This window comes from Clinocottus analis, unplaced genomic scaffold (assembly GCF_023055335.1).
Source record: "Clinocottus analis isolate CAN_PGR_092001 unplaced genomic scaffold, fCliAna1.0.p SCAF_18, whole genome shotgun sequence".
Classification (NCBI taxonomy): Eukaryota; Metazoa; Chordata; class Actinopteri; order Perciformes; family Cottidae; genus Clinocottus; species Clinocottus analis.
In genome coordinates this window covers 16,458,516-16,484,015 of record NW_027175909.1, presented here as the reverse complement: position 1 = coordinate 16,484,015, position 25,500 = coordinate 16,458,516, and the positions used below count along the sequence as shown (strand labels likewise).

The window sequence follows — 25,500 nt, the reverse complement described above, 5'->3', positions numbered from 1 at the left end:
CGGGAGAAAAGCTGACGGTCGTCACAGCAAACAATAAAACGATGACGAGCCCTGCAGTTAGATTTACGGCGCCTGGAGACTCGCTGGCTTTCAACAAATGATCCTGCGGTGGAAAAGGGTTCGATTCCCCGTGGCAGCTGGCGTGCGGCCTGCAGCATCCTGCAACATCTATGAAGGTAAGTTTGTGTCTTTTTTACCTGAGCAAATTTTTTGTCTGTAAGTAAATTATCTCCAAATATTTGCTCTCAATTAAAAAAAATTGCTTCAAAAAAAAAAAAAATCTCTCTCAAAAAAATACGCTCTAAAAAAAAATTTATCTAAAAAAAAAAAATTCTCTCAAAAAAGATTTATGGAGAAAAAAAATCCCCCCCCCAAAAAATTCGCAAAAAAAAAAATTCGCAAAAAAAAAAATTCTCTCAAAAAAAAAAAATTCTCTCAAAAAAAAAAGTTCTCTCAAAAAAAAAGTTCTCAAAAAATAATTCTTTTAAAAAAAAATTTCCCCAAAAAAAATATTCTCAAAAAAAAGTTCTCTCAAAAAAAAATTCGCTCAAAAAACATTTCTGGAGAAAAAAAATCCCCCCCCAAAAAATTCGCAAAAAAAAAAATTCACAAAAAAAAAAAATTCTCTCAAAAAAAAAAAAAAATCTCTCAAAAAAAAATTCTCTTAAAAAAAAATTGCAAAAAAAAAAAAATTCTCCAAAAAAAGTTCTCTCAAAAAAAATTCGCTCAAAAAACATTTCTGGAGAAAAAAAATCCCCCCCCCAGAAAAATTCGCAAAAAAAAAAATTCGCAAAAAAAAACCTTTGCTCTTTATCTAAAAAGTTACAAGTTGAGTACCACCAATAGAAAGTCCTGCCTCAGCAGGCTCCGCCCACTATGTCCACAACTCAACTTGTATTTTTTTGGATTCAGGTTTTTTTTTGAGAGAATTTTTTTTTTTTGAGAGAATGTTTTTTTTGAGCAAATTTTAGTTTTGAGAGCATTTTTTTTTTTTTTTTTTTTAGAGCAATTTTTTTAATTGAGAGAAAATATTTGGAGATAATTTACTTACAAACTAGAAATATGCTGGGGTAAAAAATACACAAATCTACCTTCAAAAGCATCCTGCAGCCTGCAGCATCCTGCAGCATCATGCAGCCTGCAGCATCCTGTTTGCACAGGAAAAAACCCTCGGATGCAAAAAATAACAACTAACGCACAACGGCATTAAGAGAAAGGAGAGGAAGGATAAGAAGGAGAGGAGGAAGAGGAGGAGGAAGAGGAGCAGGTCTGCGGTCCACGATGACCACACCCGGGCCCAGCTGGAAGCAATAAAGACCCTCGCACTCCTCATCTCTTCCTCTTTCCTCATCTCTTCCTCTTTCACACAGCGCCCCCCCCCTCTCTTTTCTTTTGTCCCGCCTCCATCAGACTGCTTCTCTCAGTCGTCCCGTGCAGCAGCGAGCAGAGGGCGTGTCCACTGCGTCCTGCATCGCAGTGAACAGTGTCTCTCTGGCGGCGCTGCTTTAAAACACGTGACGTCGTCAGCTGCTCGTGTACAGACACACAATGGCCACGGAGGAGCTCCGGCGGGTCTTCAGATCGGCAGGGAAAGATGAATTGGCGGCGTGTTCCTGTCGGTGACCTCGCAGACTGTTGATCAGTCACATGGGGGCGGCGCCCGCCGGCCAATTCACGCCTTTTTTTTTTTTGGTTTACTGGGCTGCCTCTCCGGGCTGTGTGAGGACAACATGGAAAACACATTCATAGATGTGAAAACGTAGAGCCAGCAAACTGTTCCCATGAAGATATCGATCCGCCCGAATGAGAGAGAGAGAGAGAGAGAGAGAGAGAGAGAGACAGAGAGGGTGACCGACACACACCAGTGATCTATGGATTCTCTGTCAGCGCTCTGCGGGGGGGCTAATCGCTGCCCCGGCTCCACCTCGCCACCGCTGCATGACGCAACTGGCGGAGGCTACGGAAGCCCATTAATGCCAATCCAAGAAAAACATTTGAGACAGAAAGTCAAAGGTTTTGAGATAAGAAAGCACCACTGAAGCGCATGCACACTTACCATCTCATCATTTTGACATTTCACTGACAATTATGAGATATCTGATAAAAAAAATTCAAAAAAATTCAAAATTATGAAATAGAAAATTTAAAATATGAGATAAAAAGTAAAATTTTGAGATAAAAAGTGAAAATTATGAGAAGCGCCACTATCTCATATTTTCAACTTTCTACCTAATTTTTGTGTTTTTGTTCTTTTCGGAAAAATACTTACTTAAAAAAAATTACATTATGAGATATCTGGTAAACAATTTTTAATTTTGACGTTCTATCTCATAATTAGGACTTTTCATCTCATTTGTTTATTTTACTGGCGGAAAGCGCCACATAGGCGCACTTTCCATCTCATAATGTCGCTCTATCTCATAAAGATGACTTTATATGTCATTTCTTTTGATTCATTTGTCATAAATGGGCTTCCATAGCGTTCGGTACTGAAAAGACTGAATAAAAACACACGTGTGTAAAACCTCCATGACAACTCCGTGATGTTTACAGCCTCACCTCAGAGGGTGTGTAACCACTTACAGATGAAAACACATTCACACACACACTCTCATGTGTGCAGACATAGCTCCGCCCACTGGCCGTAGCTCCTCCCCCTTCCCCCCAGCGCTGTCTGCATTGCACCAAAGAGAGCTGCATCTTTTCCAAGCCAGTTTTTTCTCTCTACATCATCCGGGGAGCCGAGGAGACTCGGCAGCATCCAGCTACTTCTCATTCACATCCACTCCTCTCTCCCTCCCACCTTCTCTCCTTCCTTCCCTCCCTCTCTCCCTCCCTCCTTTTCTTTCCTCAGAAGAACGGCGTACTTGAGGTAGTGCAGAAGAGAGGCGTCTTCATGTGCGTCTTCTACTCTGTTACCAACACTCGAGGTGCTTTTCGTTGAGCTGAGCCTCCGGGGGGACGCTCTCCTCTTGCAACACACACACACACACACACACACACGCATTCACAAGCTGCACGTTCACCGCAGCACTGCGCTCACGTGTCGGTGGGATTATGTGTCTGCATGCAGGGGGGGTTACTGTGGCAGCGTGAGGTGAATCAGCAGTCTGTCCACGCTGCAGCAGAACCGCTGAGCGCTGCAGTTTACGGGGAAAAAAACGCCCCGACGACGTGAGCGAAGGCAGAACCCCGAAGTCTGGACGCTGACGCGGCGAAACCGAGATTCACCACATCACATCGGTGTGTGAATGTGACGTGTGTTTGAAGTGGGTTTTCACGTTTTGTACAGTAACTTACTGGGATTCTTTTGTCTCAACTTGACGTTGGTTTAGTTTATTTCACGCGCTCATGACCTGCGCTGCCTTGAATCAGGTCCAGATGAACTAAATCAAACACACACAATTCGTTCATTTATTACAAACGCATCTTTTCCTCTAGAGGGAGGCTTCACACTTAAAAACAAAAGGCAACGACAATACATTTAAAAAAAGCCACTGCAGGGTGGAGGAATAATCCAGAGCGACGCTGTACGACCTATGGAAGCCCAATACCGCCCAAAAATATATAGTTTATGAGATAGATCCTTGAAATTATGAGATAGAAAGTCAAAATTTGTCAAAATTATGGAATAGAAAGTCAAAATTTGGGACAAAAAGTCAAAATTAGTCAGAATTTTGGGATAGAAAGGCAGAATTTTGAGCTAGAGAGTCGAAATTAGTCAAAATTATGATAGAAAGTCAAGATTATGAGCTAGAAAGTCGAAACGATGGAAGAAAAGGCATCGAGAGAAACACCCAGCAAACACCTGTCATCTTCAACCACACACACACACACACACACACACACACACACACACACACACACACACACACACACACACACACACACACGTTCCCGCCCTTCCAAAACGCCACGCGCCGCCGACATTAAGATCTTAAGCGAGTGAAGCGAATCCTTTTGATTGATTGATTTAATGCCCCGAGAGAAGCGTTTAAGGAGCCGTGGTATCACATCTTAAAGGGACGGGGGAGGGGAGAAGGGGGCGGGGCTGCAGAGATAAGCTTGTCAGTTAGCGTTAGCAGCATGCTAACTGTCAGGTGGAATGAAAGTAACAGAAAAGACTGACTCAGATCTTTTTTCGCAATCGAAGACTCGGCTGCTCGTGAGGTTGGTTTACACGCAGAGGGCTTCGGGACGGGGGCCTGAAGTTTTTTATGACCCCCCCCCCTCTCTCTCTCTCTCTTCCCCCTCCCCCCTTTCTCCCGCCTCCCCCCCCCCCCCCCCGGCAGCTTTCATATGCTAATGGTCAGGGCGATTGTGCGGGCCAACAGCCTGGAATTCCTCTCCACAAAAGGACAAATAAGAAGACGGAAGGAGAGAGAGAGAGAGAGAGAGAGAGAGAGAAGAGAGAGAGAGAGAGAGAGAGAGAGAGAGAGAGAGAGAGAGAGAGAGAGAGAGAGAGAGAGAGAGAGAGAGAGAGAGAGAAGGCTAGCTGCCAGAACACAGAGCAGCCCAGAGGTAGATTTCTACTCCGATGTATTTCTAGACTTTATTTGTTTACTTTTGCTTCGGGCTGCAACAAACAAACAAACAAACAAACAACGTGAGGTAGCGATGCGTTCAAAGCCCATTTTCTCTAATAAAATTAACCCACATTCAGTCTTTACAATGTCAGAGGGAACGTTCCCAGAACCTAAAACAGGGCTTTATGGTTTATCTCTTTTATTTTATTTATTTTCATGTCAGACTGTTGATTTATTGATTATTTGCTTTCAGCTCTAGTTTCCTTTACGTTGCATTGTGCTGCATGGTAATATTGAATAGTAATAATATACATTTCAGTCTCGTAGTGAGTAGGAAATGGAGGTCGGTCGTAGCTGTTTGAAGTGTATTGATGAAACTCTGGTGATCAGTGTCATTATTGATGAACCCGCACGTTATCGTCTATAACGACCTGTTCTATAGTCTCTTCTATGGATCAGGCCACGCCCACAAACGTCTCGTTTACTCCTCGACGGCAACGAGCCCTGAGCTCTACTGTGATGTCATTCAGGGGCGGGGGGGGGGGGGGGGTAATTGTCAATTAGTCCAAAAACAGCATTGAAAGCCACAGTCTCTGATGGGTGTGGTCCATCACTACAACACACACACACACTAAAGGCTCCGAGCCAGGGGCATCAGAACAAAGAGAGGGGACACACACACAAGCACACACAGACACACACAGTCACACAAATACAGACAGACACAGATACACACAAACACACAGAAATACAGACAAACACAAATGCACACACACACATCCAGCCCAAGCTCAGCCCTTCAGAGACAGAGAGCAGGTGGGCCAATTAGGGTCCCCAGGGTGCCCCCCCCCCTCCCCCCCCCTTCCCTTCCACCACCCCCCCCCCCCCATCAGCACCCAGATGCAAGCTCAGTATAATTGGTTTCCTCATCTATGAATTATTAATCCCGGCTGCTCTTTGAGGGTTTTGACAGGACGGGGGTCATGACGGTGTAACCTGCTGACACGTGAGACTCTCCTGGTTAACCCCCCCCCCCTCCTCCTCCCAGTGCTGTGTCAAAACCAGTCCTCAGAAACAAGCTGGGGTCACTGGGACACGACCAGCAGGTGGAGGACGGACACTTTAAAACGGTCTAAAAGTCTGATGAAACTCAGCGTGTGTTTGTTCGTATCGACCATTCTTTATGCCGACAAAGCAATAACGTCGCTAAAAGGGACTTTATTTTGAAGGCGCTGGCAGGCGCCGATGAATTTGGTCGACCTTTGTTGTGATAATATTGGATTCACGGCTGCGACCGACGATTATTCACATTATCGATTAATATTAGGAGTTAAAAGAAAAGCATTGAAAGAAAGCAGCAGGTCGCCTTGAGCTTTTATTGTGAAAGGTAAAATGCAGAAGGCGTGGATCCAGCCGGCGCCGGCTTTGTCGGGGTTGAGAGGAGTCGGTGACGTTGGACCGTCGGGTTTCTGGACCCGATCCGAGCAACCTGATTGGTCCAACTGCTCGGTGACGTCTTTCCACTCGTTACTTCCTGTAAAATGGCCGATCGGACGATAACAAACCCCCCCGCTGAGGGGCGACGGTGTTGTTGCTCCTCTCCCTCCCTCTCTCTCTCTCTCTCTCTCTCTCTCGGCCTCACACCAGGTGTCGGCCTGTAAATACTTCATGAGGCCTCCTCTGGGCTCGCCGCGCCGCACAAAAGCCTGTTTTTCTGTCTCGTCTCTCTGGGAAACAAGAGACTGTCAGTTCGGCTCAGGACGGCAAAAAAAAAAAGCTAAAATTAAATTAGGGGTAAAGGGAGGGGGGGCTTGACACGGCAAGACTTCTTTACTCCTCGCGTCAGGCATTCCTCGGCGAAAAGAAGAAGAGAGGGAAAAGAAACGCAAAGAAACAATGAGCTGCCTGTGTGAGTCTGCAGTGAGGAAGCGGACATGTGTGTGAGATGTGAAGCGACTGCACTTGTGTGCGTTTACGGACAAATGGACGCACAAGCCAGCGCGACAAAAGAGCAGTGTGTGTGAGGGAGAACGTCCACATTCATGCGGCGGGAGATACACGTCATCGACCTTTTGACCTTGGAGTGAACGTCTTTCCCGCTGCCGGCCTTCACCAGCCGGGCCCTTCATCTTTAAAAAAAAAACCTCTTGAGCCAAAGCCGAAGAGGGAAAAAGTGAGATTTAAGAAAGTCGAGAAGTCCTTGTAGTGGAAGTTCTCGTGAAAGTAGTGACGGACAATACTTCTACTCCAATAAAAAATGTGGTATTAGACATTTATTTACCATTTTATTTATATAATCCACTGCTTTTCTGAAGCTAAGAGCTTTGGTAAACCAATTTCCATCCCCAAAAGTTATGTTTTCACAAGAATTTCAAAACTTTATCTTCAATTTTTCAGCTTTCTAGCCATATTTTTACTTTATATTGTGCTTTAGGATAACGGCGCTTCATTATACAGAGAGCTGAGACTGTTCTTGTTTTTCATGTAGCACACGGGTATGTATCTCCTATGCAAAGTGTCTTTAAAAGGTGATTATGTAAAATGGAGACCCCCCCCCCCCTCCTCCGTCTTGGGGGTCCCGGCGAGGACGCTCGGAGGTCGGCATGCCGAGCGCTCCGGAGTCTCCGGTTCCACGGCTTCCTGAATGAATTCTGGCTATTAATACGACGAGATGTCAGGGATGCCTTTTCCCCTGGAGGAGCCCGGAGAGTAACACGAGGGGTGAGAGAGAAATGTACAGGAGGAGGAGGAGGAGGAAGAGGAGGAGGTGAAAAAAACCTAAAAAAAACTCTGCTGCAGCAAGAACGACTCCTGCGGCCGCAGGAGTCGTTCTTGCTGCAGCAGAGTTTTTTTTAGGTTTTTTTTTCCACAGATTTTCCCTCTTCTCCGTCTGCCATGACGCAAAAAAAAGCGTGCAGCACGACGAGGAACTGACCTGTTCGCTCCAGGCGCAGTACAGGTCGCAGATCAGACTCCAGTTGTTGTTAATCATGCAGTCCAGAACTTTAAGATGAGACATTTTTCTGGGTGCGAGGAAGAGGAGGAAGAGGAAGAGGAGGGTGCGAACCCAGCAGGCGTCCGGTCCGCCGTCGGCCACTGTCTCGCTTCATTAGCGGTTATGCTAATGAAGCTCAGGGGGATTATGTGACTCCTGGAGGAGAGGATGCAGCGGGAGATGCTGCACTTTCTTCTTCTCTCCTTTCGAACAAACCTTACGCCCTGCGGCGGCGGCGCCTTTGGTCTCGTCCCCGGCCGGCCGGCTGGATCGCCTCCCGGCGCTCGTCTCTGCAGTCGTGCCAGGCGGCGGAAGGCAGCCGGAGAGAGAGAGAGAGAGAGAGAGAGAGAGGGAGAGAGCCTCGCTCTGAAATCAGCGAGCAGCCGGCAGGACGTGAGCAGGGACGGGACGCGATCCCATCTCCTCTCTTGAAAAGAAGAGGCTGCGTTCAAAGTGCGCCGAACGCATCAAGACGTCTGTAAAAAAGGAGACGAATGTGCAAGCTCTCCTCCTCCTCCTCCTCCTCCTCCTCCTCCTCCTCCTCCTCCGAACCTGCCCGATGCTTTGCAGCATCCCGTCTGAGTTATTTAACTCATTGCTCTGCAAAAGAGACCCCCCCCCCTCCCCACCGGGCAGAAAGGTGCCGCAGAGCGAAGGCTCAGCTCTCTAAAGTAAATGAACTTAAAGACTTCCTGTCGCGGTGGAAGGGAACGAGGGAGCTTTGTGAGGGAGGAGAAGACGCAGGGAATGTGCGACAGGGAGAAACCAGCTGGACGCCACTAAAGAGCCGTCTGGGGTCGTTTATTGTTTATGTCGCTTCCAGCGGCTTGATGCCGCGTGACGTCCAGATGACGAGGAGGCAAGGAGACAAGGAGGCGAGGAGGCAAGGAAACACCAGAGGTGGGTTTAAGTTATGCATGATAAACCTTTGGTTCTTTTTCTCAGACACAACTGGGCACGAGAAAAGCTCAATAGCTAATAAATAGGCAAAACAGACACAAGACACTGTTGAGACACACACACACACACACACACACACAATGTCCCCACTTTTCAGGCTAATAATCGATAAACAGTAAAAAGTATTTTCAGAGTGGGGATCTTCTCCTGTTCCTTGTTTTTGGGTCCAGACACCAACAGACCGTCAACACAGCAGCTCTCTGCTGCTTCACGTTGGGACGCCCCCCGCTTTGTGGACGGAGCTCATTCTCACAACACAACGTGAAGCAATTCATGCGTTGGCTTGTTGTCACACAGCAGGACAAAAAACCCAAAACCTCCATCACATGGAGGGTGAAGCAGGCGAGACAGACGCTCAGACGGTTTCTCTTGGCAGAGAGGAACCGTCAGCTTGTTTTGAACGTCTTACGCTGGAAACCAAACATTACAGACGCTTAAGAAGTGAAGGATTACCAAGATGAGGCAATGTTTTGACACAATATCTAGGACAGGGTGGGGGAGGGAGGGGAGCATCACTCAACGCTTCCGAAATAATGAGACCAACGTTAAGAGATGAAAGAACAAATGTCATGAAGACACTTTGTGGCTTTAATCCCACATGATGTGTTTTAATGTCATAATCAGACGCAGGTCGCGTGAAGAAGACCACCCGGCATCAAGCGCCCGGCAGCAGGTCAGTGGAGAGCGTGTGTGTGTGCCCCCCCCCCCACGCTGAAGCCAATACAATCGATTCAGAGTTATGGATCTCACATTAAACCCTCCGACAGCGTCCAGAACAACAGGCGCTGCCGCGTGTCCAAGGATGCCGAGGTCGTTCCACCGACCTTCAGAGACGAGGAGGAGAGTTTGACCCCCGTGACGGCGGAGCGGAGGCTCATTGGGAAGGTTATGAGTACGCATGTCGGTCCACAGCTTGTTTCCATCGCAGTTTTACAGCTTGGAATGACGATTATTATCACGATTGATTCGTCTAGAACTGAGTTTTTGCTTGATTGTGGTGAAAAATTGTTGGTTTGAGGGAAATCTGAGCGACAGCGCAGGTTCTTCTACCAACATCGGTCAATTTTACCGTCACAGACGACGTGCTTCGAGGCTTCGACCAATCAGAGAGGACCTCTGCCGTCCATCCATTCATGAAACCTTTCCTTCATCACGGCGCCCTCGTTCATTTCCACCGCTGACGCCGACAGGAAATAATGTTGTTTCCTGCTGATAGCTCAGAGCACACGCTCATCCTGATGACGCCCGCTGCACGAGGGACGAGAGAAGACATGAAGCAGCACGGAGGTGAAGCAGGAGGTGGAGCAGGAGGTGGAGCAGGAGGTGGAGCAAGAGACGGAGCCAGGTAGGCGGCGAGCGACCGGACGGAGACGCCTTGTGTGTGTGTGATGGATCGTCTCAGCCTCGCTGAGCATTAGGCCGGTTCTGTTCTGCTTGTTTGCAACCCTCCCCCTCCTCACACACACACACACACACACACACACACACACTCCACCCAAAGAGGGATGACATGCAGAGGAGTCACGCCGAGCGCAGACGTCACCGGATAAAAAGGCCGGCCGCGCCTGACACACAACACCGTGCTTTTTTTGCGACAAATTCCGATGAAAGATGCCAAAACACACACACACACACACACAGGGTTTCAGTTTTGATGGTGATGAGGTTCATCAAGGGGAAACCCTTCGGATCATGTGCTCTCGGTACTTCCCAAGACACTCTCTCTCTTTCTGTGTGTGTGTGTGTGTGTGTGTGTGTGTGTGTGTGTGTGTGTGTGTGTGTGTGTGTGTGTGTGTGTGTGTGTGTGTGTGTGTGTGTGTGTGTGTAGACAGGTCATGTCCAGGTCTCATTTGCTTTTCAAATGCATGCAAATCTGAATCTCTGGCCTCTGTTTTTAATAAACAGCAAACGGCTGAAACGCTGGTAAAGTGGAGCTGGTGTGATCTCCCTCGTCTCCCCTGCTCTGCGATGACTTAAATAAACCATCAGTGAGCTTCATCCGGGCCGGGATGTGACACTTTAAGGTGTTACCAGCTCTGTGTGTGTGTGTGTGTGTGTGTGTGTGTGTGCGTGGACACAAACTAGAAAGAGAAAGTCTCTCTAGTTTCTAGAGATAAAATACAATAAAAAGAATCTCTCAAGCGGTCGCCGCCGCGTCCCCCCCGACCCCGACCCCGACCCCGACGGCGACTCCGTGCCGACCGGCATCCTTCACCCCTTCAACCGTTCACCCGTTCACCTCCTCGTCTCTCTGAAGCGTCCAGGAGAGAACAAGCGGTGATGTTCCAGGACGGTGAATCCATTCCTCTCTCTCTGGCATTAATGTTTCCACAAGTTAAACATAGCACCGCTAAAAACACGCGGGAACAGAGGACGGGTGAAAGACTAGCGTGTGGACAGGGTGAGAAAGAGTGTGTAACCATATTTTATATATATATATATATATATATATATATATATATATATATATATATATATATATATATATATATATATATTTTTAGAGCAGAGCATCAACACCACTCACAGCGACGTCATCGGTCTCCTCCGCCCCATAGTGTTGGTTGCTACCATCGTGCTAATCCACGGGGCGACCTTGTGGCTCGGTGGTTAGCATGCCCGTCTTTTAACGAGAGGATCGGTGGTTTGAACCCCGACACTTAACCGCTAATTACTTGCCGTTGTTGTGTCGACGGTGTACTGAGCAAAAATGTGAGTCGCTTTGGATGAAAGCGTCAGCTAAATGAAATGTTAAGAAGAAGAAGAAGAAGAAGTAGTGGTAGCTAGCTAGCATTGGCTAGCCGTGAAGCTAACTGGACGGAAAGGACCGCGCAAAAGACGCCGAGAGACTTTTCATCTGTCAGTGTGACGCGGGGGGAACGAGGAAACGCTCTATAAATATTCTCTCTCTCTCTCTCTCTCCCTCTCTCCCTCTCTCCCTCTCTCTCTCTCTCTCTCTCTCTCTCTCCCTCCCTCTCCCTCTCCCTCTCCCTCTCTCTCCCTCTCTCTCTCTCTCCCTCTCTCTCTCCTTCTCTCTCTCTCTCTCTCTCACTCTCTCTCTCTCTTTTTCTCTCTCTCTCTCTCTCTCTGGGGCCTCAGCTGCTGCAGGAGGAGGCGGGTCGTTGGGTGAGTGACAGCAGGTCCGGGCGAAAGGTTTGAGAATGTGAATGAGGCCGAGAGGGAAGCAGACGCTGCTGCGCACGTGGGGTGTTTCTCCCTTAATGACCCGGGCAGCTGTGCCTAAATTACCCCGGCTCTGCTGCCACCGTTCTGGCGGCAGCAGGGCGGGTGTGTGTGTGTGTGTGTGTGTGTGTGTGTGTGTGTGTGTGTGTGTATTGGGGGAGAAAAACGCAATCTCCCTCATTAGCGAGCCGAGATGATGCAGCAGGCGGGGAGGAGGGGGGGGGGTTCCACCTCCCATCAGACCCCAGAGGGGAGGAACAGTTCACGGGCACTGAAGCTTGAAAAGTTGGGTGAGAATTGTGTGTTTTTTTTGTGACGTAGTAGGAGGCCATCAGGTACACAACTAGTACACATCTTGCAGGTGTTGAGCACCGGTACTGACTCACAGGTGACTCACATCAAGAAGAAGAAGAAGAAGAAGAAGAAGAAGACACTTTTGATGACGCAAAAGGATTTTCTCCAGCTCCTCATGAAGAGGTTTTTAAACAAATTCCAGCACTGTGAGCTGGCCGCTTTGCCCCGTTCCCAGCGGTTTATGCCGTCCATCCCTCGGCTAGTTCTGACACGGTAAGAGGATTACTGCCACACACACACACACACACACACACACGGAGCACTGTTGCCATTTTCTGATGATGGATTAATCCTAAAACATGCCACCGCTGCATCGCTGTTACGACATGCATCAAGCCTGGCTGGACGATGATGATGACGATGATGATGTAACCGTTGGAGCCAGCACTCATAAGAGGAGGGGGGGGGGGGGGGATGAGAGCTCTGCAATGTGCCATTTGTCAGACCCACAAAAGACTCGGCCAAGATTAAGTGCTGCGAGCACAAACTCTCTGCAGCAGGAAACAAACTAGCTCACTACCGCGACACTTAGCTCACACTTTGCAGCTTCCTCGCGGCGCGACATCTCGAAAAAGGTGAGGATACAGGTGGAGTGAGGACGAAGAGCAACACAGCGTCTTCGTGGACGCTTCCTGTGAAGCCTGGTGGCAGTTAAAGTCCAGTCGAGTCGCGTAAAGACTCAAAAGGGAACACTTGGCAAAAAAAAACCTAACCAATTCAGGATTATTAGATTATTATTCACCCTACTCCGATGCCGGCCACACCGCCAGAGGTCACATACAGTCAGCTGAGTGTGTGCAGACGCTGTGACGAGTAAGAGGAGGCGGACGCGTCTCTGTCCGAAGTCTTACCTCGCAAGACGGAGTCACGGCGGTGTGTTTACTCGCTTCGTTGCCCTGCGGTGAATCACTCCAACGAGCTGCCATCATTTCATTTTGGACCGCAGAGGAGGCAGAAGTCCTTTAGAGACCACATCGAGGTGAGGAGGATGAAGAACAAACCAAAAGGAAGAAGAAGAAGAAAAAAAAAACAGGATGAGGATCCTAATCCACACCGTCCTCCTCCTTCATGTCCATCAGCGGCTGAGACCTAAATACAAGGAACACAAGTTAGTAAAGAGACACCAGCATGCTGACCTTGTCCAAACACAAGTTAGTAAAGATAGTAAAGAGACACCAGCACGCCGTCCCGTGCAGGTCACAGTGTTTCCCAGATGTTCACACACACCAATGAGCCTAACATTGTCAAAACGTGCAGCGACCAGCTCCATGACGTAGAAAAGAAAGTCCTTAAATGTATGAGGAGCCTGGTCAACCGAGGACAGCCGACATCTGAACTCCCCTGACTCCAAATGAAGAACACTACTGAGATATCACAGCATCGAAATGCCCCTTATGGTACCTTAAATATTGAACAAAAAAATCTGAAATACATTGAGATCAAGAGGAATATTAAGGTGTTTTTTCTTCAGATTGTGCAGCAGGACTTCATCTAAGCATCCAGCTCTACTTCTGTTCAATCAATGGAGGGAGCACTGGAAACAGCAGGTGGATCTGAACCCTTCCATTACATGTAATTAAAACAATTAAATAAAGATGTCTGACGAGCTACACCTCTGTGTTATTATTAGCACACATGTGAGGGGGGGCGCGTGCACGTCAAATAAAAGAGGAATTCATGGCTCTCTGTTGGAGGAAGAGGAGGAGGAGGAAGAGGAGAAGGGTGCACATTAAACGGATTGCGGTGTAAAAGCGCCACATGCAGCCATCATGAATTAAGCCATACGCTAAATATAAACTGCCTGGATTGTGATGCTAAACGCTCCACCGACGTGACACACATACACGACAACAACAAAACACATTTTGTTTAGTTTTTTGCGGGTTTTTTCGCTGAGAGCAGGAGAACATCCTCTCGTCGGCTGCTGTTGACAAATATGACGTCCAGCGGGCGGACGACAGGTTGTTGCCATGGTGATAACGTAAATTGCGGAAGAAAAAAAAAAAAGAAGAAGAAAAAAAACCTACCTGTTAGAAATTGAGAAAACTACTCCGAAAACAAACCACATCCATATTCGTTATGAAAATAAAAATATTACAAATTTTAAAAAAAAAACCTCGTTCGGGTTTAAAAAAAAAAAAAGGGGCTGTCATGAGATCACCAAGCGGGACATTCAGGCTCCTTCTTCGGGCTGGCTGACCGTTGAGGTTCGCTACCTGTTAGGGTGAAAAACGGGGGGGAAAAACCCACGGTGAACGCCCTTCAATGTGCATTTCTTCGCCGGGAGGCTCCGATGAAAATGATACTCCCGCGGTCTTCATTCATTTCCCATCGTTTGCGAGCGTCGCTCCGCCGCTTAAAAATAGTGGAAATATAAAACAAGAAAAAAAAGTAACATGTCCTCCTTCGTGGTCCCCGGTTGGCGGCGCGACAATCTGTACGCGGGGTTGACGAGTCTCCCTACTCGACCCGAGGCCCCGCCCCCTCTCTGCCTCGCAGCCCCTCCCTCGAGAAGGCGTCGACCAATCGGGTGGGCAGATTCAATTTGGAATTTCGAAGCGGGCCAATTGGAGGCGTTGTTACATAACAACTTCAGTGAAGAGGAGAAGCCGGTGCCTGCTGGTCACTGGCTCAAAGGAACTTTGTCTTTTGTGTTGTATTCAATTTACAGCAGTAACTATAGCACGTTTACTCCAAGTACTGCACTTGTATGCAACTGTACTACACATATTATACTTTCTGTTCCACTACATGTATTTCTTGTACTTCTTTACTTTACAGATCAGAAGGTTTTATACAAAGCATATCTTTATCTTGGGAAATGTGGTTGAAAATAAATATGTCCAACACTCTATAAAGATGCTACAATTAGCTCCATTTGGACATTAAAATGCTGCTTGCATGATACTAAAATATGTATGACAATATTAATTATTTTATTACCTTGCAAATACTTCAGCACTGGCTTACTTGTGATGCAGTAAGCTATTTTTAAACTTTTACTAAAAGATCTGAATACTTCTTACACCCCTGATTAAAAGTTTGTGTATAGTTCACATCATAATAGTGTTCTATACCTTTATAAATGCGTATTCATACTGTGACATTATCCTGTAAATGTAGTACTTCTGTTAATAATTTGGTAGTTTCTTCCCATAAGAGAAAATACTTTGTTATACTAGCAGAGATATGTCAGCAACAGAAGGAAAGGTTAGTGTAGTAACTCTGTGTACATGTACTCAAGTACAGATACTTTATGTAATGTCATGCTTTGTCTCTTGTTACTTTGTTTTGCTTTCACTTGAGTAAAGTTGTGAATGCGTGACTTTCACTTGTGACCGAATGCTTCTTGCATCCCTAATGCAACACGGTAGACTCCCTGTTCCCTCGCACAGCGTGCGTCTGAACACTTCATTCTCACACTCTGTCATTCAGCCCTTTTCCGACTTTTAAAGCGAGCAAAATGAAATCACAGAGTCGTTCATTGTGAGGGACGAAGGAAAAAGCCCACCAGGCCCGACACACACACACACACACACGCACACACACGCACACACACGCTGGACTCTCCAGCTTCTGACGTGTTTGCCCGCGGTTATCAACTGTAACAGTGAGTTCCTTAACTTTATCACGGTGGCATGTAGGGCATGGCGGCCACATGGGACTGCAGAGCATGAGGATGAGGAAGAAGAAGAAGAAGAAGAAGAAGAAGAAGAAGAAGAAGAAGAAGAAGAAGAAGAAGAAGAAGAAGAAGAAGAAGAAGAAAAGAAGGGCTGCACACAGCTGATCCGGACAAAGACAAAGGCGGACAGTGTTCTGTTTGCGGGCTACTCTAGGCAGCACAATGGAAGATAGGACAATAGGACTCTTTTGACCCGCGCTGTGCCGAGGTTTCCCTGGTTTCAGAGAGGAGCTATTGTCTAAAGAGCTGGTGCACCCTCAGCCAGACAATAGAGAACTTAAACTGATGGAAGTGGGACTCATGCATTATGTGACCGGTGGACATGAGGTTCATATTCATTTACCGGCAGGAGGATTTGACGTGAAGTGTGATCGCGCAGCAGAAGCCAATATAACATACGCATGATGTTTTTTTCCCCACAAAAACAACTCACAATCTGAATCTTTCTGCATTACATGCGTGTATAGAAATTCACGAGTACACTATAAAAATGTTTTACTGGTTCTATGTGCTCATGAGCCAACAGTAAGTTGTTTTGTGTGTTACTTTCCTCCCAAAAAAAAACAACCTGAGCCCACTTGTGTTACTTCCCTCTCCTCTGTGCAGAAGACTAAGACCCAGATGTGTTTTTATGAATGGCAAAGTGTGTAGTAATGTGCCATAATGACTGAATTACCTTCTGTGATACACACACACTGTCTTTCTGGAGCGTGCTTGTGGCTCTATTTCACTGTTTTCTATCCAGATGTTTCCCAATAATCAACAGTAAAGTTTTGCCTTCACTAATTCCTGCATGGCGAGCGCGTCGCCGCAGAGCTGGAGTGACTTAAAGCGTCCAGCAGAGGAGAGATTACCAGCTCTTTTTCGTGGCAGCAGAATGTTTGGCTGGATTAGGACGTCACATGAAGGGCCAAGTTCAAAGCCCGGCGGCGGTGGGACGAGAAAAGGTGGGAATTACTCTGCAGCCCGGTGCGTGAAAACACGCTTTGAACACTCCTTCATGCAAAAACACGGAGGATTCTGTCAACGACAGCGGAGAGTTTAGGAGGACGAGGCTCCCTCCCCGCTCCAGGTTGTATAAGAGGATCTGGCACTGAGTGCGATGACTGGATGAAACCCAGCAGCAGTCAATCTATCAAGCCCTCTAGCCAGCCAGTCCCTAATTGGAACACAATGAACACTGCAGAGGATGTTCTTTCTATTTGTGTACCGAGGTGCGTCAGTCAAACTGTGTTTATTAAGTTCCAAACTGGGAATGTGATTGTTTTGCATCTGCATTAGCTTAAATCTGTTCATATAAATGAAGATATGAAGTAATATTGCTTTGTTTTCCACATGCACATTCGTAAAATGACGGAGCTGTGACACCAACGAGGTCTAATCCCGAAAGAAATAATTGAGAAATGTGCAAATTTAGAGGTTGTAAATGATTAGGCTCGAGTTTATCGGTTCAATACGTAATTAGCTAAGACGCGGTTAGCTAAGACGCGGTTAGCTTCGCCGCGCATGAAGGCTGAAAGCGGAGCAAAACAGTACCTCTAAAACCAAAGTGTGCTCCAGGAAGTTACACCGGCCAAGAAATAGTCTGGCAAGATTTTGTTGCCAAGATTTTGGCAACAATTTCTCTCTGTTTCCACTCTTTGAGTGAAGCTAAGCTAACCGGCAGCTGGCTGCGGCTACATATTTTACATTATCAATCTTTGTCGTCTAGCTTTAACTCTCAGCAAGAGAACAAGTAAATCCCCAAAAATGTCAAACTATTCCTTTAAAGCTGCAGCCAGAAGACGGGTTAGCTTAGCCTAGCATAAAGACTGAGCTAAGATAAGCTAGCCACCTTCCTAGCTAACTCTTGACAAACAAATTGCGCTTTTTTTTTCTCCTGAAAAAAGGTAAATCTAATAGTTTGAAATGCAGAACAATGAAACGAGGTTTCTGGAAGTACACGTGGTCCGATGTGAAACTCAACCTCTCAGCTCGCTCTCTAACCGCCGGCTTCAGATGTCAAATGCATGAATGTGTTGCCATTCAAATGTACAATTCCCGTTTTGTTCCCTTTGTGCGCGGTGCAGTTTACCTTGCAGCCGGCTCTCCGCGCTCGGCCCCGGCCTCGGCTCCCCCGGCGGCGCTCCACAAAGCTGCAGCATGTGAAACCGCCGAGGCTTTTTGTCCACCTGGAGCCGCGTCGAGGTGGAAGACAATGGCCTCCTGAGTTCCCAGAGCGCCGTGGGGGGGTGGGGATAAGTTAACCACTACCGCCAAGTGCTGATGTTTTATGATAAGGACTCACAGGGGTTTGCAGCCGGGAGGCACAATGGACGCCTCTGTGGCCGAGGCTGCACAGATAGCACCCAAACTATAAAAAAAGTGGTGTAATCTGTGGAGTTTCTTCTGTCTGCACCTCAGGGGTCAAGGTGAGGAAATAGAACCTGGCGTGAACTCTGGGTTCCTCTGAATGCGTTAGTGGAGGTGTTGTTTACGGCGCTGCAGACGTGAAACCTGAGAGCGACTTTCGAAAAAGCACGGCGAGGAACACGAGCGCTCCGAACCGCCCAGAACTCTCTTCTGCTGGCTCGTGTTCTCCAAACAGAGACTCGCTTCTCAGGACGTTTAGAGAGAGAGAGAGAGGGAGGGAAAGAGAGAAAAAGAGGGAGAGAGAGAGAGAGGGAGAGGGAGGGAAAGAGAGAGAAAAAGAGGGAGAGAGAGAGGTCTTTACAGTCATCACGTCGCATCCCATCATGGCAACAAACCATCTAAAGTTTGTACCCTGTTAAAGAGTAATACCTGTGTGTGTGTGTGTGTGTGTGTGTGTGTGTGTGTGTGTGTGTGTGTGTGTGTGTGTGTGCGTGTGTGTGTTCCGGTTGTTTGGAGCTGCAGGTGATCAGGAGTCAAGAGAGCGTCACATGATCAGTTAACACTCCTTCAGTGTGTGAGGTGAAGCGTGCGCTGGTCTGTTTGTCGACACGCACAACCGACGCTCTTTGTCGCCCCGACGATGGCAAGACAACTTACAAAATACCAACAATGTGTGTGTGTGTGTTTGTGTGTAGTTAGCCTTTACTGTGAGCATTCTCCCTCCAGTGTAGTTTTGTTTGAGTGGAGTTGCAGCTCAATGCATCTCAAGCGATTCACTGAAAAGGAGAGATGAGACATTTAAATTCAGGGTTTTAAATAAATTTGACATCCCAAAAGATTCCGTTCCGTGTGTGGAAGCAAAATAGCGACATAAATAAAATATACAATTTAACCAAAATATGCCTATTTCAACGCCTGACACTAAATATTCTCCTGTATTTGTTTGTGAAAGCCGTCTGAAGCGGGACCACGCGGCCTCGCCGCTGCGTGTCGTCAGCGTGGGCGTCGCCGCTCGTGGACGCCGGCGTCCATAAGCTCCTCCATCTGTCACCAACAGTCCTCTCCTGGTGGCAGCTTGTCCTTCATTCATCCATCCATCGCTTTGTTCCCGCTTGAATCGCGACAAAATACAAAAAGGAATCGAGGATGAGGCAACAATCAAATCACTTTTTGTTGTTTATTTCAACCCGGCCTGCTTTGAGAAGAAGGACGTTCTTTGACTTTAAACCTCTTAAAGTGTTTTATTTACACACATTTCCTGAAACAGAGTTGTGTTTCTTTGTGGTTCTTTACTTCTCGCTGACAGTTTGCTCCTCAAACCTTGTACTTCAGCTTCCCGGTCTCGCTGATGACGCAGATGTGCTGGAAGAGGAAGAAAAAAATCAACTATTACACTCCTGAATGTTTCACACCGGTCCAGCACGCTGCAGCTGGTGACAGGAGAACGTTAGTTTAGGAGGTTCTGTGTTCTCAGTGAGCTTCATTCACGCCAGAAAGACGAAGCCGGCGGGAGAAAGAGTCAAAGGTACGAGACGTTGGTCTCCCTGCGTGGTCGTCTCGGGGCTCAACTCGTATTTCTTGTGGAGGATGAGGAGAGAAAAGAGGGGGAGCTTTAACTCTGCGGCACGACGAGAACTGGACCTCCACATTCCACAAACCTTAGTGATGAACACACACACACACACACAGTCGTACAGTACATACATTACACACACACACGGTCGGACAAAACACACACCGTCGCACAACACACACACACACACACAGCTGTGGGAGTGGGTTCCTGGCGTCGTGTTTCATATGAGTCAGAGGTAAATTTGAGGCCAAGTCTTTGCAGATATGAGAAAGACAAAGTTCACAGAAGTTAGCACTTACTAATATCAGGAGAAACACAGAGTCATGGGTGCAGCAAAGAAAACAGAGGAGAGGTTGAACTCCTGGCTCGACGCCCGTGGAGGTGTGAGATGTGTAAGTAGTGAGAGGAGAAAAGACAGGCAGGAAGGACTGGAGCTCTAGTCTATAGCGCTGTAGCTTTAGCGCTGTAGCTCTTTAGCGCCATGGCTCTTTAGCATTGTAGCTACAGCTCTGTCGCTCTCGTCTCCTCAGACCCAGAGTCTACCTGTCGGGGGACTTCAGGTGCGTCTCCTCTCTGATTGGCTGTGTTTACCTCCTCCACTCCCTCGGCCTCTTTCATCTCTTTCTCTCGGCTCTTCATGAGGTCATGTGCTCTGTGCTGTGTGCTGCGGGCGACTTACGTTCAGGTCGCGGAAGTATTCGTTGTAGTCCAGAGCGTAGCCCACCACGAAGCGGTTGGGGATTTCAAACCCAACATCTGGAACATAAATGTTAAAGAGTAGAGAGTGTGTGTCAACGTGTCGCTTATTGGGGGTAGAAAGACGTAAAACATACATTCATGACGTGCAACAAAGACAACCACACCAGATGTGAGCCAGTGAATAGTATTAAGCTTAATGCAAATGAAAGAGCAATGGATGGTATTAATACTTACAGTCTGTCAGGTTTTCAGCCATGTTCGGGACCCTCTTCACCAACAGACTGAAACACATGAAGTACAGAGTTCAGAACTGCAGGAACCGACCTGCTCTCGTATTTAAAAGAGTCACAAGTCGTCTTTTCTGTTGATTGTGTCTGAGAGAAACGCCACAGTAAGAAGCTACATGCTAGCTAGCGCTTAACGAGAGCGTTGCACACTCAGCGAAGGAGGAAAAGACCCTCAACATGTGCCAGGAAAGATGTTTATCTGCACAGGAGCGGCTCAAGGACACCAGATAGCGGCGATATCTTCTTCAGTCCGTCACACGTTCGGCATTTCCCCTGCTGGGGAAAACACAGACGACCCAAACGCTGCCTCACCCCGCGACCTTGACCATCTGGGGCTGAAAGGTCTCCACATGCTTCAGCAGGGCCTTCATGGTCTTTCCTGTGTCCACGATGGCCTGAGGGAAGGGAAGAGGGAAGAGGGAAGGGAGATGTGAGATGTGACGACACTGTGAGTGCAGAATGCTCTGAGAGGAGGAAATATGGCAGAAATATGCAACTTGTGAGATGAAAAAACATCCTGTTTTTTACCGATATTAACCACATTCATATTAACAGAGAACTTGTGAAGCAGAGCATATTTCACATATTATCACAGGCATGACTTTTCCATGACTTTAAACCAAATTTCCAGGACTTAAATGAACCTTAAATAACACAAATGAATGAGAGACAATAGTTTGATTAACTGTATGTAGGCCTGCTGATATTTTGAGCCTTTAAAAACAGATTCATTGTTTCAAACTAAATGAACGTCATGAACACATGAATATAACACATTTACACAACTTTTACTTTGGGGACTTTTGCATAATCTTCAAAGACTTTCCAGGCCTTGAAAAATATTTTTCCATGACCGTATGTCATTAACATAACCCTCATTGAAAAGTCCAGAAAAAGGCTTTTCCAGGCCTGGAAATAACTATTTAAAGATTCCATGACTTTTCCAGGTTTTCCATGACCGTGTGAAGTGCTTTCCCACGTGCAAGCCTTTGGAATCAGAAAGTGAGAGGATTAAATATTTAACGACGTGACCTGAAAGAGACACTCACCTCCACAATGAGCACGCTCTTGGTAACATGTGGAAACAAAGGAAAACGTTAGTGAAACATCACCGCTTGAGTTGTAACACAGTTCAGGGAAAACAAGCTGGATTGTTTCTGTGAAAATGAACAAAAACACAGAACAGAACTTTCTCTCCTCGCCAGTCAGCCATCAGCATCTGCGTCCAGAGTCACACTTTCCCCTCCTGCAGGGTCTCAAACGCCTCCTTGTTCCCTTGGCGGCTGTGTGGGGCTCTTTGTGAGGCCGCTGAGAGGATCTGTGGTTTTAGGGGGTGGAGGGGGGGGGAAGGCCGGCGCCCGGCCGGCGTCCTCCACCTGAGCTTAGACACAACCTGCAGACTGTAAACTGCTTTGAAGGCTACGCGAGTGTGTATAGCGTCGCTGTTTGGGGACTTAAAGTTCTCCTGTACGGGATTCGTTTCGCTAAACCCGAAAAAGAAACACAAACAAATATATCGAGATGTACAAAGAGCTGAAGATGGAATCGAGTCAGAGACCGGTCTGAGGCTCAGGTAACAGCTTTACACCTCAGAGTGTGAAAGGTCAAGGTGCTGTGAGCTTCAAGCAGCAGGAAAGCTGAGCCACATGTACTCGGATCACTATAATAACTGCTTGGATCGAGATATCGGAGTCCCTGTGAGACTGTGTCATTACGCCTGGCATGTTTGCTTGAAAAGTAGTCTCTCTGTTCTCTTGAAATGAATCAAAATCACAGAGAACACACAGTGGGGAGATGTATTTTTTCGCGCACCTTTCCACGCAGGAAAGACAGATCTCGGCTCCCGATGATGTGCAGCTCCTCCGTCGACTGGTCGTTCTGGGGAAGACAGACGTGGAGAGAGAGGATCGGTGTTAACGAAGAAAAAGCGTCTCAATCGTCCTTTACTCATGAGGACGAACGGTCCGCACGCTGGACGGCGACAAAGAGCGCGAAGTTTCACCCGTCTCCAACGCTTTGAAGGACTAAGATCTGCTGGGCCACAGATGCATCATGGGAGGAGTGACACAAACAAGGGGGTCACATGACTCCATCAAGAGCTGTGAGATGTCATTATGATGCTTTGAGAGGCTTTTTCTGCTTTTTTTAAAGACTTTTTTTCTTACTTTTCTATTTAATACCAATTTTCAAGCTTATATCGTTTAATATTTATTGTTTTGTGATTATTTTCTTTTTTCTTCTTCTCGCTAAGCATTGTGTTTGTCTCATATTGGTATCTTTTAAGCTTGGGTGTGGTTCAAATGTCCAAGCGAGATATAAAGATCCATAATGAGACGTCTTCTCTACTTAGACCCACGTGAAACTCTCGCACCAGAAGGGGCGGGTCCTCCCCGGCGCTCCAACGGGAGGTGAAGGAATGTGACCGCATGCGGAGAGAAATGTGAAATCACACCATTCTGGATGTCCTCCAGAACACACTGGAGAATAACACGTTTACATCACTGTAAGCGGTTACGGTGCCATTACTTTATACATTCCAGGTGTTAGACGGTGTCACGCGCTGGTTCTCTTGGCGGAGGCGACAGCACCAATTAGCAGTGTGGTGTGTGTTCGTGAGCTCTGAGCTCCTTCCTCACCAAACAGGAACAACAGTGACATCTGGTGGCCGAGCAGGAAGTCACACGCTTTACTTATGGGACGTTAGAGCGTGGAAGAGGGGTGAGGGTGGAGGCCGGGACTGTGAGAAGGATTACTTTTGATAAATATGTCATTAGTTTCATTTAAATAAGGATGATGATTTTATTTAAATCATGATTTACAAATTTCCAAAGCCTAATTTGATGTCCTCATATTGCTTTTTTTTGTCCATCTGTCAAAGATAGAAGAAGAAGAAGAAGAAGAAGAAGAAGAAGAAGAAGAAGAAGAAGAAGAAGAAGAAGAAGAAGAAGAAGAAGAAGAAGAAGAAGAAAAAGAACCTCACAGAAAAAAATACAAATAAAAAATAATAAAAGGAGCCTAGTTTGAAGCCTGCTGCAGAGTGAACCCACCAGGCACAGAGTGTGTAGTAGTGTGTAGTGTGTAGCAGTGTGTAGTGTGTAGCAGTGTGTAGTGTGTAGTAGTGTGTAGTGTGTAGCAGTGTGTAGTGTGTAGCAGTGTGTAGTGTGTAGCAGTGACCCACCAGGTAGCTCTTCAGGCGGATGAACTCCACCCTCGTCTCCAGGTACTTGTTGGAGTTGCGTCCCAGCACCTCGATGAACTCCACCAGGTCGGCACAGAACTTGTATCCTCCCTTCAGGACGCACAGCACCGTGAGGCCGGAGCCAAAGTCCTGCATGACGTAGCGGGCCAGACGCTCCACCCTGCAGGACACACACACACACACTCACTGCAGGTGTGTTCGTGTGTGTGTGTGTGGGTGTGTGTGTGTGTACCTGTCCATGATGACCCCGTGTGGGATGTAAACACTGTGGATGTCTCCGTGGTAATGCTCCGGTGACGTGAACAGGTCCAGACTGAACCCCGGCCAGTCGTCTTCTATCTGGAACAGACGCCGTGAGCTCAGAGCTGACGCGCTTACACAACTCAGTCTGCAAAGTGTATTTGTAATCGTGTCTGTTAACTTCATTGAACCTAACTGGCTGTAAGAAGTCATGTAGAAGCATTTTAAAACCTGGAGAGTTTAAAAAGAAGGAAGCAAAAGGGAATTACAAGCCAGGATGAGATGACAACCGTATGGTGTTTTTTTATTCATCCCCAGCAGCTAATGAAACGTTTAGCCCCCAAATAGATTAGTTGGTTGTTAACTTGTCAGAAAAACATGAAGTGCATGAGATACAGACTGTTGGCCCATAGCATCTGTAACCTCTCAGCTCTGAACACTACACTATTATTCCTACGCTCGCTGACTTCAGCCTCATTATATTCTTACAGGTTTAGAGCAAATAAAAAGCTCTTTGGAAGCTGCTTAATGTTGAATTAATCAAATAATGACTCAAAGGAATTCATTCACGACTCCTATTGGCGAGAGTTGGAGAGTTGCACACAAATAAACTATCTTACCACGATTCCTCTTTTCATCCCGGCGTTCTCCATCTGAGGTTGAGTTCACCGACCTGAAGATACAGGAAGTGACCTTCAGTGGACACGCACATGCGCACTTCACTGCACATACACATGTTACAGGGCAGGAGGAGGAATAAAAGGAGAAGAAGTAGAAGTTTTAGAAGAAGTAGATGTAGTAGAAAAAGTAGAAGTAAAAGTAGTAGAGGAAGAATAAAAAGTTAGCAGGGTGATAGTCTGAAGGAGAAGAAGTAGTAGAAGAAGAAAAAGAAGTAGAAGAAAATGTAGTAGAAGAAGAAGTTTAAAAGAAGTTGTAGAATAATAATAATAGTAGTTTCAACTTATAAAGCGCTTTTCATAGTACACAAAGACGCTTTACACAATAGACAATAACAGACAGAACAGAACACAAACGGGAAGACAAGAGCAAACAAAAACAAACATAATATTCTTAGAAAAAGAACGAGAACAATAAGTTGAAGTTTTAAGTAGTAGAAAAAGTAGTAGAAGAAGAATAAGAAGATAGTCTCAGAAAAAGAAGACATCTAGGAGGAATGTGTCCTTCACAATCATTTAAACGTTACACTCTGTCTACAACATTTCTATTCTGTGAACATTTTACTGAACATGACTTACAGTTGTGTTGCCTTCTTCTTCTTCTCCTCCTCCTCAGCGACCGTTCACGTTTAGAGCAACCAAAGAATCACAAAGGGAGTCCCAGCAGACGTCCCGACCGTCCTCGTGCCTCTGAGGCGTCACGCTGCAGTCATTAGCGTAAAATGGACAGCGGCGCTTCAGTCGTGGAGAATTACCGTGATAATGGGACG

At 46.7% G+C, this 25,500-nt stretch overlaps 1 protein-coding gene across 1 annotated transcript; it reads right to left on the bottom strand.

Annotated features, from left to right (window-relative positions):
• Positions 1–19,329: 19,329 nt before the first annotated feature.
• On the bottom strand, positions 19,330–25,439 carry prtfdc1a (phosphoribosyl transferase domain containing 1a). The gene is made up of 10 exons (XM_068581806.1): positions 25,310–25,439; positions 24,674–24,726; positions 24,046–24,152; positions 23,793–23,973; positions 22,427–22,492; positions 21,664–21,681; positions 20,927–21,009; positions 20,562–20,608; positions 20,308–20,384; positions 19,330–19,414 (listed from the first exon to the last, which is right to left on the bottom strand). The coding sequence occupies exons 2-10, from the start codon at positions 24,704–24,706 to the stop codon at positions 19,367–19,369; spliced, it is 660 nt and encodes a 219-aa protein (XP_068437907.1). The 5' UTR covers positions 24,707–24,726; positions 25,310–25,439; the 3' UTR covers positions 19,330–19,366.
• Positions 25,440–25,500: the final 61 nt, after the last annotated feature.